Raw genomic sequence first — 17055 nt, forward strand, 5'->3', positions numbered from 1 at the left:
ATTTCCTTACCAGATTCCTCAGTGCCTTCAACAATGACAGAACTTTTTAATGTTAAAAATTCACTGGAAAAGTTAGGATACATCCAGAGATGTATCGGCCTTGAAAATAGCCCAGATTGAACTGTATAGCTGTGGTGGAAACTGCAGCTAGAGTGGGGAATGGAGTTAAGAGAGATTGGCTAGCTCTGTGTCCCTGCAGGAGAAGGAAGTGACTTGGGGCCTTTATCTGGTTGTTCCCTAGAGCAGCAGTTCCCAACCTTTATGGCTTGGTGGCCCAGCTGGGTGGGGGAGAGAGGGGAACCGGGTTGCGCGAGCAATGAAGTGGCATGCATGCATGTGCAGCTTGATTCATGCGAGTGGTGGGCAAGCATGCTCATGCATGCACACACAGCTCAACTGCAAGTTGGGCTGCATGCACATGCACATATGCACCAGCCCGCCAGTCGAGTGAGTCAAGCTGCGCATGTGCGTGGCTGCGTAGGTCTGCCATTTGCACAGCCCAGTTGTTAATAGGCTACGGACCAGTAGTGGGCCACAACCTGGGGATTGGGGACCCCTGCCCCAGAGTGCAATCAGTCTGGCGAGATTCTTGTAAAAAGGCCGCAATAAGATCTAATCACTTCACAGTGTCATTCTGATTCCTTGTTCTTGACAATAGCACAGTCAAACACAGCACAGGAAATATTTTACAACATTTTGTATTATGTCATAAACTGTTTTATGGTAATGTTTATATCATGAAATGTTTTATAAAATTTGCAAAATTTCAATTCTATGGGAGTCATGGGTTCTAATTTTTTGATACACCAGCCCTTTTGTCATTCTTTGTAAAATTGCTGCTGTACATAGTTTGAGAATTTTAGTAGTATATAAATAGATAAGACAAGATCTAGATCTCAGTTCCTGGTTGTTCTCCATAGAAGATTTTTTCCCCCAGTAAATATACATGGAGAAAGTCTTATAATCTTCATTATGGTTGGTCTTGGTACAGAACATGGATCTTGATGAATCATATGCATAGTCCATATAATCATTCGTTTAGCCAGTTTTGGGGAGAAAAGAAAAGATCAAAAATGTACTTTAATACTAGAGCAACTTTATCATTTCAGATAAAAATAATAAGTCTCTTCACTTATTTTCATTGCAGAATGTTGTCTCTAAATATGGTGCACAGTTTCGTGGAAATGCACAACATGATGCCCTGGAATTCCTTCTCTGGTTGTTGGACCACATGCATGAAGACCTGTGTTCTGTTTCTTTTAATCAAAAACTAAAGATGTCTGGAAAGGTCAGTGATTGGCAGAGAAACTTATTGTGTTATCCTGAAAGCTCATTAAACCTATTGCTAATATATTGTTTCAGGCAAAATAGACCCAAAATTATAAAAAATGTGAATGAAATTTGCTGAACTCATTGTCAATCAGTGGAGTATGGCAACATGACATTTATAACCATTTATAACAAAGGTGGACTTCCAATATCAGCTCATTCCCTTTCATTGTTGTAGATTTTATCTCCATGGAAAAAGTTCTCCAATAGGAATAATATTTTCTGCTGTGTAATCAAAGCATTCATAATTTAAAAATGTAATCTTGGTTATTGTTCTCAAATAATTACTTAGAACAGGGGCAGACATCCTAATAATCTCCAGGTATTTGAATCAACTGCTGTCTTTATGGAGCACTGTTAACAGATTATAGATGCTGTCATCCAAAATCTTTGTGATGTAGCATGTTAAGTATTGCCACAGTACTTTAAAACCTCAGAGAGGCTTGCTCCGAGGCATAAATTCCACATTTGTAAATTCTATTATTGTTCCACCCTCTGATTGAGGTATTGTACTCGGACTTGAGGCTTAAGCCTATCGCCAGCCATGGAAATTTACAGGAGTAAGTCATTCTATCTCAGCACAGCCTATAGTATTTCACAGGTTGGTATATGGGAACAAAATGAAGGGCAATCTCCCTCTAAGCCTCCTTGAACTTATAACATAATACCACAATAACAAAAATAATAGTGGACAAATTTGATATCTATCTAATTGATGTATTAGCAACTCAGTGCCTTGACAAGAAGTCTGAGGTAAGAAAGCACCAGCTGACTGAGATGGGACATCTGCCTTCAAACTGAATCAGTATTTTCATGGTTTGAGATCAGAACATTTCTCTTCTCTTCTCTTCTCTTCTCTTCTCTTCTCTTCTCTTCTCTTCTCTTCTCTTCTCTTCTCTTCTCTTCTCTTCTCTTCTCTTCTCTTCTCTTCTCCTCTCCTCTCCTCTCCTCTCCTCTCCTCTCCTCTCCTCTCCTCTCCTCTCCTCTCCTCTCCCCTCCCCTCCCCTCCCCTCCCCTCCCCTCCCCTCTTCTCCCCTCCCTAATTTTCTGACCTAAATGTTGGGATGAGTTATTGTGAAATATAGCAACTGATGGGGACAGAAATGTGTGTACGTGTACAGGGGTATTTATGTGGACCATTTGGTTAGTAGAAATGATTTTTAAAAACTTAATAATTTTGCAAGTGTAACATTCATGTTACAAAGATGTACGAAGAGATGATGTCTATAAAAAAAAACACCAACCCTGCCATCCTTCACTAAACCATTAGTGTATTTCTTTAGTCTTCATTATTAATTATAAAAAACATACCGGAGCAAAAACAAAGACACAGTACATGAGGAGGGTTAATAATAATGAAGCTACCTCACTAGTTCACCCATTACACAGGGTCACCAGGCTGCAACCAGGTCTTGAGAGACCTTCAGAAGCTCAGAAGAGATGGAGCAACTTCACCTCAGGGAAGAAGATTCCACAACACAAATGCCACTGCAGAAAAGGCCCACTACCCACAAATGTAGCTCCCTAGATGACAGAACTCCCTAGAGGACATAACATGTGCTCTCTGGGTCTGTGGGAGGGACACATGAAAATGGGGACAGGTGACACCTCAAATAACCCAGTCCTTTGTCATGAAGGGCACCATCTTGAGTTGTTTATAAAAAATAATAAAAGTGGGAGATCTCTTTCTTCCCCTCCATCCATCAGCATCTTGAAATAGACCCAGAAGCAAACTGATAATGAGTGCAGCGCTTGAAGCAGAGTTGTAATATGTTCTTCCAAACCCATATATAAGTGCCCACATTGCTGCATGGTTGTTTCCTGTTGCAGTTGCAGCCCAGTTATAGCCCAGATGTGACTGTCCTTTGGCTGCTTTAAATTAAAGGGGAAAAAAACTTCCCTGCATCTTAACTTGCTTGACCTTTGCTAGAACCTGGAATAGCTTTTCCTTTTAACTATATGTGGTACAGTTACATACAGTGTTACTACATTTCATTTTGTAAATAATTAAAAGGCAAAAGATTAACTAACTGGCTGAGTGCTTGTGGCAATGAAGCAGATGATGTATCTGAAGAATACTTAAGATTCAATGATTAGCTCTTTGAGTGGATTTGCTGATGAATCTCCCTTTAACAAGGAACTACGGAACTTGCAGCTCCCAACACATCTGCAGAGTGTCACATTAGGAAAGGCAGTTTAAGGCTTAGTTAGTATGAGTTCCAAAAGAGAATAGAAGACAGATGGCTTATTTTTGCTCAAGGAATATCCATTTGTAAAAGGACTGTGCATGCTTCATAATGATTCAAACTAAATGCTTTCGCCCTCTTGTAAAGACAATACCTCCCTGCTATTCATTAGAACAACACAGCTTTTTTCATGCTGCCACATTCTGCTTTAAGAATGGCTAGAACTTTTATTTTTTTTTATTTTTTTAAAATTATTTTTATAACGCAATATAACAATACAAGACATACAACATTTATAAACACACTCTTTTTACAGCTATTGCATGGTGATCTTCTTTGTTATTCACAATTTCCCCTTCTTTCTCTTTGTATTATTCCGATTTACTACTTGTCCCCGACATTTTAATTACTATATATACAATATATTTCTCTCATTCATATCTATTTCCTATTTTATATACTTTAACATATCCTTTCTATCTTTTTTAACATTTCTACCTTTCCCTGCTATAACTTTATTGAGTGGATTCCTTAAAGCAGAAGCATCTTCAGAAGCTTGGGAAAAAAATGGTGTGGCTTTAATAAATAATACTTGCACAGCATCCAGAGCTTTTCCACATCGTTTTTGTCCTGTGCATAACTCTGAATTAGAACCGGACTCTGAAAAGTCACTCCATTGCTTTTGTCAGCATGGCTGGCTGGGGAATCCTGAGTGTTGAAGTTCAAACATCTTAAAGTCAGCAAGGTTGAGAAACACTGGGTTATATGGTTTGATCCTGCAGGCAATGACCTGTCTTCTCTCATTCTCTGCTTCTTTCTTTCACTATGTAAATATGTCCCCATCGAGTACAGCTACTAATCTGTCACTAATTACACTGTCAGGCAGTTTTCTGGAATGGTGTGGCAGCTGCTTTGCTTCTGGCAAAAATAGTAATTAAAAAAAGGGGGGGATACTACAGAGCGAACTCTCTTGTCTGTGTCTCAAATACAGCAGGCAGGTCATAAGCGCAAAGACTGAAATAGTGAAATGCTCCAGTGAGCCATACTATGGTGTGAATTTAACCATTGTTGGGGTTTGTTTTTTAAAAAAGTTGTTCAACCACTAGACTACACCTGTCTGGTAAGTTTGCTTGAATTGGTCAAAGGGCAAAGGATAATTGGAACACATTCTTTGCTGGATAAATTGTTTTGCATTGTAACTTCCAGAAGTGGATTGGGAGTTGTGACAAAAGCAGAAAGAATTTTATGACACCCGAAACACTAATAGATTTTTTTTTTTAGCACATAGATTTTTCTGGCCTGACTTGATATAGAAATACAAATGCTATTTTTTTTACAATACTACAAAATTATTGTTGTTTTTTTATTTCTGTGCTGCAAGAGATTAACAGAGCACTCCCTCTGGAATGCAAATCGGAGCCTGTCCTGCATTGTGGGGATGACGATGAAGATGATGATGATTATCCTCATTGTGGAGATGAGGATAATAATGGACTACCCTGCAGGGTTATCATAACCATTCTGAGGGGATGCATGCGAAGTTCATTATGTAAATGGCTGATGTTATTATAAAGCACTATTATTTCTGTTTATATCATCTTCTTTAAGGGTGATTTATGGAGTGAATGTCCGGTAATCAAGGCTATTTGTCTGTTGGCTTAAGAATTATGTGGAGGAGCAAGGAATTTGCAGGCTCTCTCCCACTAATGGAATGTGCTGCAAAAAGCCTAGAGTAGAGCTTGCGTAGAGCCAAACTATCAATACTTTTCACAGTGACTTTAATTTTTTTCATTTAAAACATTCTTCTCTGTAACATTATTTCAAGCAACATCTTCCCCCGATTTCTTTACGGCCATGAGTTTAAACTGGTATTCTCCCTTCTTTAAAAAAATTCTCATCCTAGAATATGTCACTTAGGAATGTTAGTTACGGGCAGTCCTCCACTTATGACCAGTTACTTAACAAGTGTTGAAAGTTAAAAATTAAAAAAAAAAGCTACTTACGATTGATGCACATGCACAACAATGGTTGTGTGATAGCATTTTGGTGACTTGGCAACTGGCACATGTTTATGTGTGGTTGTAGTGTCCCGTGGTCATGTGACTGTGATTTGTGATGTTTTTGCCATGTTCTTTGCCAATGAGTGGCCAAAAACCACTCATTGGAAATGCTGGATTTGTTTAATGACCATATGATTTGCTTAACATCCATGTGATTTATCTAATAACTGTGGTAACTTGCTTTACAATTATCATAAAATTGAGTCCAGTCAGGTGGTGTCTTGAATGTAATTACTTTCAATTGAAATTCTGGGCTCCACTGCAGTTGTAAGTCAAGGACAAACTGCACAGCATCAATGATATTCTTACAACATTCCTGTAAATGCCCCGTAGTGTATTTCTTCTTTTCATTTTTTATTATTATAGAAATAATATATTGTATATACTTGCAAATAATGAAATCTGTGGATAAGCAGACCATACTTTTTTAACCAAATACCATGAAAATTGTGCCATCCACTGATAAGCTGACTCACATTTTTTGGGATATTTTGATTAAAAATTCAAAGGTTTGTTTATCTGCAGAGTGGCTTGTACGCAAGTACATAAAGGTAGTCTTTGACTTAACGACCATAATTGAGTTTGCAATTTTGATTGCAAGTGGTGGCAGTCATTAAGTTGCTATTTGTGACCATGGTTGATTTTATGATCTTTTAGTGGAGACTGTTAAGCATCTGTTAAGCAAACCCATTGTTTGTTATGGAGTGTTTTTTGCAAAAAATCAGAATTAAATACCAGTTTCTGGCAAAAATGTCATAAATTGTAGTCACACTGCAAATGTAGGGCTGTAGATGAGCCCATTTGTGGATAAATTCAAACTGATTTTTTTGGGTGCATTTTGACATCCATACTTTTTATTTGCAAGTGGATGAATTAGAAGACTGATTGAAATCCTCTGTATAAATCCCAGGAAGATGCAGAGATTTAGATTTGAAAGGCAAAAGGTGATTTGGAGAATGCATGAGAACATATTAAACTCAATGTATCTTTCCTTGGTATCATCTAGAGCAGGAGTGTCAAACTTACGTCATCACAGCGGCATCAGGTGAGGTATCAGGACTTCCCTCCCCTTCCCTAAACTGGGAGTTTTACAGCCCTGATCTAGAGGGTTAGGATTAGGGTTATGTGAGCCCAAGAGAAGATACGTAAGGTAGTTTTGATAGGTATTATGTACATGACCGTAAATGCTCACAATTACATTTTCACTTTTGAGTTCAGATCTTTGCAGAGTTCTAAAAGTTAATAAATATTACATTTGTACTGTATGTTAGAGGAGGCTGGAGAAGCCCATGTTCTTTGCACTCTCTCCTAAGATTTCAAGATGAGTATCTTACACCTTGGCATTCTAATTTTACCCTTTATTGTTGTTTTCTCCCTGGATTGCTACAGTGATTTCAGAAGGCCAAATGCAATATTTTACAGAGTTTTAAGCTTTTCTAATTTGATTATCAGCATTGATTGCATTCACCCATAGTAATAAACCACAAACTCTAGCTTAATAAAGTGCAGTGTGGAGAAACTGTGAACTGTGTACTGACTCATATAACGTGTTTGCTCTCTCCTTTCACATGAATGAATAAAGAAATCAATCTGGGATTAAATTTCTGTGACATCCAAACTTGGTATTATGAATCATTTTGCCAAATGTTAAATTTGGTTAGCTAATTTTAAATCCTAGTTTTAAACTGGCTAAGGTTCCTGGTCTTGTATCATGGTAATCAAAATTTTGGGTTCAAAAGTTGCTCGAAGCTATTTTCACCTGGATTGTTTCATGGCTTGAATGAAGACAAGGGTGATTAGGCTCCTATAGAAACTACTCTTTGAGTATCTTGGGGCTTGATAATGTAAGATTTCTGGCTGTTAACCCAACAACATCGTCCAGACAAGTAGCACACTCAGGAGTATAAATTCTTTCTTTATTGTAAAGTTACATTGACAGAGTCTTGTAAGAATGAAGTATTTCTCCCCTCCTTTCTTTTTATTTTCCTCAAAACTAGGAAGGGCCCCTTTTAAAACATTTCCCACGCCACCCCCTTTCTGTGGGCTGACAAATCTTTTACATGCTGATCGTCCTGTTTGCAGCTCTCCCTCCTGTCCCCAGGGTTTTTCCCACGTATCATCACACTGGCTTATTATGTATGAGCCTGGTCACTTTTAATATAATAACTTGTTTTAAATGCTCATATTCATTGTATTTACTTTCATTTATATAACCACTCATCTCACATACATGACTCTGGGGAGTTCACAAAAAACAAACATATAAATACTATTCAAAACAATTTGAACATCAATTAAATGTTTTAATTAATTTAATTTTAATTTAATTCAAAGTTAAAGAATTTAAAGTCAGCTGAGTGACTTTGGGCCAGTCATTTATCTCACTGTGTTGTTATGGGAAAACAGGAGGAGGAAGGCGTTCTAGATATGTTTGCTGCCTTGAGTTATTTATAAAAATAATAAAGGCAGGATATAAATAAATAAAAAAGCTATGTGGTAAAGAATGTGAGACTTTCTTCAAGATGTTCAAGTTTCTTTATCCTCTATAATTAGTCATATTGTAAGCAATGATTTGTCTTTCTCTTCATGGTTTCATATTTTACATTAATCCAACTATGTTTAGATATATTATTACATTTCCTCTTTTTAGACATAGCCAAGTGAAACTTGGAGAAAGAGTTATTTTATTAGATTTTAGGAAAATAAAATGTGATATATAGAAACAGTAACAACATAAAATGTGTTGCACAGAATGTGTCTGAAACCAGTTTTATTTGTGCTGAGCAGTTTTTTTTAATGCTGTTTGCAAAAGAATAGAAGAATTTTGTTTTTGCAAACAAAAACAGGAAATAGTAATGAAACATTACAGGAAGTCTTGAAGGGAAAAATAGAATTGCCATGTTTATTCCATAGCAGCTAACTAGTCAACAACACAAAAGGAGGAACAATTGAAATAGTATAAAAACAGCTAGTGGCAACTGTGTTGCTGCTCTTAAAAAAAATTAAAAACTGGGAAACTTTCCAGCTTTGCCACAAGGGATGATAATAATACTTACTCATAAACAGCTGGTTTTCCAAACAAGTTACACATCCAACATTACACTGGGCCATGTTTTATTCAACCGTATTTTGTTAAAGAAACCAGTTGGTTTGGTTCACTTCATCTAGATACCTTGTTTTACAAGCCAAAGTGACTAAGTTCATATAATGCACTAAAGCCAGAAGCAGAAAAAAAACACACTATGGCTTAGGATAACACATGAACCAAGTCTGTGTTGTACTCTTAGCCATGACTAAGATACCAAGTTCTAGGTACAGAATTCTGAATTTTATCCCATCACCACCTACCTCTTGTAGAAGAAATGCTCTTCTACACCTAGTTCGATACCATTGGTTCAGAATAATCAGGGAAGCTCCAAAGTGCTGAATTCTAATTATTACAATTGATTTCAGGAGATGGGGCAAACATGAGGAATGACACATTTACTTTGTGGTGTTTAACATGACAACTCTACAGTATGTCAATTGGAGTTGTGTGAAATGGTGATGGTTGATGGGAATCTGTGGGTTATTCACTTAGCATTAAGGAACATAATTGGTTCCTAAGCTCATCAGTTTTGCTTCGCAGCAGAACTGTCCTTACACATAAACATCTGCTGATTTCACCAAGCTTGCTCCAACTCAATAGCATAATTTGTTGGAGAGAAGCAAATGATTGTAACTGAAGGAATGTCAGAAGAGTGAGTGTGCTGTCTCTGATAAACTTTGCTTACCTCAAAGAAGTCTAAACATGGTTGAGTCTGGCTAGTCCTGGATGGGAGTCTCCCAGGAAACTCTGGCACTAAAGACTAAACTGGCATGTTGTGGAAACATCCTGGAAGAAGGCAAAGGCAAATAATTTCCCACTGAGAGGACTGGGCGGATGTCCTCATATAATTGTCATGAGTTGAACTTGACTTGAGGGTGTCTTTTCCTTTTTTCCACATAAACAACTGAGAAAACCATTTCCTTCCCGCTTCTGGAAGTAAAAAAAATGCAGTTTAGCAGTCCAAGCTGATTGTTTTGAATGGCTAAGAGACTATATAGATTTCTAAATTTATGATTAGCAGGTGCTGGAGTATTGCAGTGACATCATGTTTATAGCTACCTCTGTTTGTAAGAAAATTCTGCACAATCTCCAAGTGTGGAGATTGGGAACATTAACTAGCATAAGGAAGATTTTGCTGCTTTTTTGCTTGTACGGTATCTCATCTTCTGCGACAGTACTGTTTTGTAATGACAGTTTTGGTGACATGATTCGTGCGCCGTGGTGACACCGTGGTTAGAATGCAGTATTGCAGGCTAAATCTGCCCATAGCCAGGAGTTCAATCCTGACTGGCTCAAGGTTGACTTCTTCTGAGGTGGGTAAAATGAGGACCCAGATTGTTGGGGGCAATATGCTGATTCTGTAAACCGCTTAGAGAGGACTGTAAAGCACTATGAAGCAGCATATAAGTTTAAGTGCTATTGCTATTGCTATGGTTTTTTTAAAAAAGTCATTAAGTAGAGAGTTACTGCGTACTGTACTTTCATGCTGCCCACATGATGATGGAAGTGTCTGTCAGACAACACAGGCTTCCTCGTCTGAGAATCGGAGATGAGCACCACCCCTTTCAGTCAGTCATGACTGGACAGGGGAAACCCTTTTAAGTAGAAAGAATTAAACTAGATGGCCTCCAGGACCCCTTCCAACTTTAGGACTCTATGAAGATCATGTAGGCCAGGGATGTCAAACTCAAGGACCATGGGGCTGGATCTGGCCTGCGGGGTGCTTAGATCTGGCTTACGGGGCTGTTTTCTCTACCAGAGAAAACAGAGCTCAGGAGGACCTCGCTGGCAGAGCACTGGAGCAGGCCATCATAGCTGAAAACGGAGCTCGGGAGGGTCTCACTGGCAGAGCACTATAAGAGGTCCCGACACAAGTGATGTTGAGCTGGCTATGCCCACCCCAGCCACACCCACCCAGCACCTGAGGTCAAACACAACCCTGATGTGGCCCTCAATGAAATCTAGTTTGACACCCCTGATGTAGGCTAAATAATGATCCATAATACATTCCTCTAAGAATTTAACATTAGACCTTTCAACCCACCAATAATTTCTGTTTATGGCTAATGATAGTGCTACAGAGGATTAGGAAGAAGTTGTCTGTTAACCTTTGTGTGTAACACGCCTCATTCATTTGTGTTTATGTGTGCCTGCTAATCAGACGCTTTTTGTCTAGACAGCCTATCTGTGTACACGACAGTTGTCAAAATGTGATTAGCAAGAAGCTCTAGGCAAATATGGGAGCACCAGAGGCAAAGTTTTGTTTCTTCTCCCCTAGGCATGTATCTGAGAACCTGTCTCTCATTTTACAACATTTCCCTTGAAAAATCACTAACTGTATCAGCAGATTTTCATGGCTATTGTGTTGTGTTCTTTACGAGGGGGAAAACGCCGGTAACTCAGGGTGACAAATTAGTGACCATATTAACTGTAAAAAAAATCAGGCTTCAATGATAAAGTTACAGTTATTTTAAAAAATAAATTGTGGTATTCATGTATATTAATAGAGAAGCATCATCTTTAAGGATTTGTTCCCAAATTGTTCTCAATCTTTCTGAATTTCTTTGTGAATAATGGATTTTTCCTCCTTTTTAATGAGGATATCTGCATGAAAATTAGAATTTAAAATATTAGGAGCCTGTTAAGGAAATGTTCCATCTAGGTGGTGTTCAGAACTTTTAAACAGGTTTTATAATAACATAACTTAGTCTGCCGAAGTGTTCAGCTGATTATTTTTTTTAATTTCCAGGAAGGCCCAGGAAGATCCATTTTCTTCTGAGCTCTTATCTGTCATTACCAAATAGGTCAAATATAAGTGAACAATTGATTCCATTTTTCAGCAATAGCAACCAGTTTGCATTAAATGTGGAAGTCTAATATTACAATATGAAGAATGGTATAAAATCATGTTAATTTTTTAAAAAAGTCTCAATGGCTTCTAATTTGCTCGCTACACTGCCTGCTGATAGATGTAACTATCCTGTTGTATAAATTTATAACAAATATCTGCAATAGTAAGGGGTAGAAGCTTAGCTTTAAAAGCATAACTGTTGGGTATCTATACTTTTCAGATTCTGGATTGGTTTTCATGGATAGCATAAAAAGGTGAAGATGAATTCAGGGGCACTCTAAATGCTGCCACTTATTGTCCTAATAGAAGGTTATTATTACTATAATTCATGTAGATCTATTAGCTCTCTTTGAATTCTACTGCTACAGGAATTATAACATGTTCTTTTTCTTCAGCTCTGATTTTATTGTTAAGAACAAATGCTTCTTACTTGGAAGCTAACACATCCATATATAATCTGGGGAGATGCGATAGTTGTTACACACTTTCCTACCTGGAAGCTTTTATTCATAGGTACTAACGGAGGAGGCTTTTATATTGTCATTTCCTGCTTATTCCTAGAAAAAGGTTGTCCAGAAAATATTATCTTAATATGTAAACCTCTTGTGTTATTGCTATCTTTTTTTCCTAACTAAAATAAATCTTAAGGACATAATAGCGGCCATATACATCTGTCTGGAAGCACTTTCTGGAAGAAAATAATAGTGACAGAGAAGAGGTCCAAAACACTCCACAAATGTAGCTTGAGAGATGAGTCAGAAGCAAGAGGAAGATCCACTCTCCCTAACCTGTTCCTGCCCTCTAATGCTCTTAACAATTTGTTTACATCTTGAGCAAGATTCTCTGTCTTTATAGATTGCTCTTCAGTAGCAAAGTAGCCACAATGTGCCTGCATAGGGTGAATGCTTAGTAAGCCACCATGCTGAGTTAAGTGTTTGATAGGGCAGTCTCATATCTTGCTCTGCCTCTGGTTCTGATTAGCTTTGGTGGGAATTTGAGAATTGTGGGAATCCTGGGCACCAAGGAAGCTGGTAATACTTTAGTTCGTCCCGGTGTAATGTCTTCCCTGTGAGATGGGGTGACTTCTCAAAAGTTCTGGTTTGGACAGTTCCTTCAAATCACCTCAAAGATCTGAAGAGCCATATTCACGCTCTTACTCCTGAATATTGCAAGGCCTGTGCAGCATAAGGACTTGCACATCTGTTCACTCTAGACTTTGGCAGGTGATTGTGATACAGAAGCAGTTCCATGTGTCTACTGTTTTTGCAGTTGTGTTCATTTTTAGGAGGAAGAATGCTGACGTGCCCCTGCCTGGTACTTGAAGTTGACTATATTTTGTCTCAAAACAACACACATATATGTATCAAACAGAAACTCACTAATTTGTTATTCATTAGTGCTCTGTAGCATTTAAGATAACCCTTGACATTGAATCTTACATATTCAAAACAAACAAAAACACCTGAATAAAGGATTAGAGGGAATATAATTTTCTGCCAAGCATTGAAAAGGTCAGGTTAGGGCACATGTATGTCCATTCTTAATGCATATCTTTCTCCCACACTCTTTCTTCTGCTTTCCCCCATGTTTATTTGCACATCTTTTCTTTACACATGCTCACGCCTCTCCCTCCTACACATGCAAGTATACAAACAGGCATTTTCAATATTCAGCCAAAGGAAATCCCTAGCTTTTATTTACGATAATTGAGGTTGGTGAATGTTTAACTTATTTTGTTGTGAAGATATTGCTTTTATGAAGCAATGCAGTGACACTGAATTCCTTCTACATAAAGCTCTGCATTTCCCTAATTGCCAATAAAGAGAATGACTTTGAAAGGAGAAACTCTTACAATCTGTTTTTCCTATAAGTGACAAAACTGATTTTGGTTTGGGGAGGCTGCAAAGCATGTAGACAGCAGATCACTTTGATGGAGTCTGCAAATCAGATCAGAAAAGTAGATTGCGATATTTTTATTATGGTCCTTTGTTCCCAGGCCATAATAAGTATTCAGGAAGTTGGATCAATTTGAAACAAAGTTGTACAATCCTGAGGTTCCTAAAGTCAAAATTTAGCACTGAAACCAATGTGACAGAGATACGATTTGCTTGGTGAGATTCTCTGTGGTTTCAATTCCCAGAAATATAGTGACCTACATGAGCAATAGAAATGATCAGTATGTGTTCCATCATGATTTTAACCCTCTTGCTGAGTCTGGAACAAACCTTGTTTAGAAAGAAGAGCTGTCTTGAAGTTCAGAGGTTTCAGAATCTCAACACATCCGTTAAATAGTCACCTTTCTGTGGGTAGCTAGTATTTATTACAGTTCACTGGTCTGTCCCTCAGTTGATTGCATTAGTATGCTCATAATGTTACTCGTTCAAGACTTTTTGTCCAGGATGCTAATTTAGTCCTGAAGGAAGATAAAAAGGCAGTTCTTTTCATATTCACTGGATTCTTATTTTTTAGAGGGAAGCTTTGACTCTTTAGAGTTATTCAGCAAGAACATTAATGCTGGAGGCACCTTGAGCCGAGCCTTTTGTGGAAGAGGATTCCAAAGTAGAATTGCTCACCCCGTGGCCATAATAGAATATGTGCGTGCATGTTGAGTTTGAGACAAGTAGTTCGAGAGGCAAATCTATTATGGTTTAACTCCTTCCTCCCATCGTTCAGAAATGGGATCCTTATGCCATTTACCCGACAGTGGGTAATTTACTGTTATTGGAATTGGTTTACTTGGACTTGGCTCTAGCCCATTTTTGGACAGTAATCACTATACAATTAAATTAAAGCAATTTATGTTGGGACCTTACCTGTACCACTTTAACATACACATAGCATCAAATGCTATTTTCAGAAATGGGATATATACTGAAAATCTTCCCATATTGTGCAGAAAATAGCTAAGATGCTTCAAATAATATCCAGTACTTCTGACAATATGCTTTCTCCTTCAATTTTTCCACAGCTAATCCTGGCAGGGAACATTTGGCTGAGAGACAATATTGACTCAAAATCACCTGATGAGCTTGCCTGGCTGAAACTTCCTGGGTTTAATACCATAAGCACAATACCTTAAATTACAACATAGTGCCACAAGCAGAATGTAACACTGGCCCTCTCTGTTAGTGATGGCATCAAGAGCAAGGTTTTTGGCAGTGATATTGTATTGGGTGTAATAATGCATGGTAGGTGGTAGCTTGGGCTCTTGCTGGTTTCCCCAAGGGACTTTTTTATGTTCTTCTTCAAAGTCTTTCAATCCCCCCTCCCAAATTCTTGAAGAGAGCATAAGTACACTAAAGGTAAAGGTTCCCCTCGCACATATGTGTTAGTCGTTCCCAACTCTAGGGGGTGGTGCTCATCTCCATTTCAAAGCCGAAGAGCCAGCGCTGTCCGAAGACATCTCCATGGTCATGTGGCCGGCATAACTAAATGCCAAAGGCACACGGAACACTGTTACCTTCCCAGCAAAGGTGGTCCCTATTTTTCTACTTGCATTTTTTACGTGCTTTCAAACTGCTAGGTTGGCAGAAGCTGGGACAAGTAATGGGAGCTCACACTGTTACGCGGCACTAGGGATTTGAACCACTGAACTGCCAACCTTTTGATCGACAAGCTCAGTGTCTTAGCAGTGAGCCACCATGTTCCTAAGTACACTACTACCAGTTAATTTATTCCAGAGAAATCTTCTCTGCTGCTGATGTACCAGATTAGCTATAAATGGCAAACCCTTTTCCTTCCTGACCTGACCTATGAAGAAGGTGCATGCTAAAGAATAGAATCAGGAGTGCAACTAGTTCCTGAAAAGTTTTAAATATAGATAGACAGATCAGAGATATGGAAGAAAATTCAAAGGGAAAGAAGGACAAAAATAATGAACAGTTTCTTTCTGAAGCTCCTGTACTGAGGGTCTCTGTCTGTCTGTCTGTCTGTCTGTATTTCTGTCTCTCTGTTTCTCTCTGTTTTCTCTCTTTCTTCTTTCTCTCTCTTTCTCTCTTTTTCTCATGCACACTCACAGTCTAAAACAAGTTTAGATAACTTCAATCTCAGTCAGCAAAGTAAAATAGAATCTACCTTGTTCCTAGCTTCATTGTTCACTAGATTTCAGCCCAGTTTCTGTTACCTAGAGTTTTGGTCATAGCAGGCTTTCATCTGGCCTCTGAGGTGATAATACAAACATCAAAAATTGAAGATTAGGTATCTTCATATAAAAACTCACCTCCAAGAGAAAACCTTCCCTCCTAATGGGCTCATTGATGTTTGATTATTCCAGGCTTTGGTTATCTCCAACTGTTGCTTAGATTGAAAGGTCAACTAACTTTACTTCAATTCTTTCAGTCTGAACTTTTGAAATATGTTTTTCCCACATCCACTGTGGAACATGCCATATAAAGAAATGAAGTATGGATGCATATAAGTGCGGTAAGGGAGAGTTGGGCATATATACAAACTGCATAGAAAATCAATCTGCCAGTAAACCATAGGATTATTGTTAGCGGTGAGTTCTAGAGCATCTTGGCTTTGCCATAATCAATACAATTGTGTGTGTGTGTGTGTGTGTGTGTGTGTGTGTGTGTGTATGAGTGTATGAACCCTGGTTTTTTTTCCAGATGCTGACAACCAAGAAACAAGAGGTACCATGAATTATTCCACCTAAGTATCAGTAGCATAATAGCTCTCTGTAATAGTGGAAAATTTCTGCTTTCCAAGATGCTGTCAGTTTTTCCTAGTGGATTCCCAGATATTTGTGTGGGAGAGTTACACCATTTCACCCCATCTTTTGCCATCTTTCATTACCATTTACCTTTTGACCATGAATGCTGAAACGTATAAATTGGTGAATACAAGCAGAATGTAAAGGGGGGGGGGGGGAAGGAATTCAACTTAAGTGGAAAAAATACCTGCATAAATTTATATGAATGTATATTAATGACACTATGTCATTATCCAGAAGATTAATGCAGATGTCGAATATCAACCTGTAAGTTTATTTCCATTAGTTTCCATGGACTAATGTATATAAGCACTAGAAATGAAGAGGTTGAAAGTTCTGTATTTGGCTGCATTGGCTAGCCTACCTCCTGCTGTGTAGTAATTAACTACGATGACTGCTCTTGTCAGCCTAATTGTTAGGATGTGAATGGGTTTGTACAGTAATTTGGGAAGATGACTAATGCAGCTTGCTGGATGTAGCTGAGGTTCCTTTTTTCTTGCAGTCTTTGCATTTTTATTTATTCATAAGCTGTAGTTTAGCCACAAGGATCCTCAAAGCAGCCTTGAATAATTACACAATTCTATATGGGGTCTGCATGCATGTTTCATATCCATATAAATGTATGTGTGTATACAACAAAATGGACTAGCATCAGGTAGAAAGATTGAAAGCATCAGCCTGGACAGTAGCACTAATCCAAACATGAGAAAAATAATTTTTTCCAAGTCCATTAAAACAGGAAGTTGTTACTGGTTTCCTAAAAGAATGGACAGATGCATATTCAGGCTTTTTATTTCTGTGCACTACTACAGTGAGTTTCCCTATCA

At 38.2% G+C, this 17055-nt stretch overlaps 1 protein-coding gene across 1 annotated transcript in view; it reads left to right on the plus strand.

The window, feature by feature from the left end:
• Window positions 1-17055, plus strand: part of USP43 (ubiquitin specific peptidase 43) — a 109671-nt gene that overhangs the window by 14566 nt on the left and 78050 nt on the right. The window contains exon 2 of the mRNA XM_070934494.1: window positions 1148-1288. Within this exon, the coding sequence (XP_070790595.1) occupies window positions 1148-1288 (141 nt within the window). The remainder of the gene's footprint in view (window positions 1-1147; window positions 1289-17055) is intronic.

This window comes from Pituophis catenifer, unplaced genomic scaffold, assembly GCF_029215685.1.
Source record: "Pituophis catenifer annectens isolate HBS135680 unplaced genomic scaffold, rPitCat1.0.hap2 SCAF_2, whole genome shotgun sequence".
Taxonomy (NCBI): Eukaryota; Metazoa; Chordata; class Lepidosauria; order Squamata; family Colubridae; genus Pituophis; species Pituophis catenifer.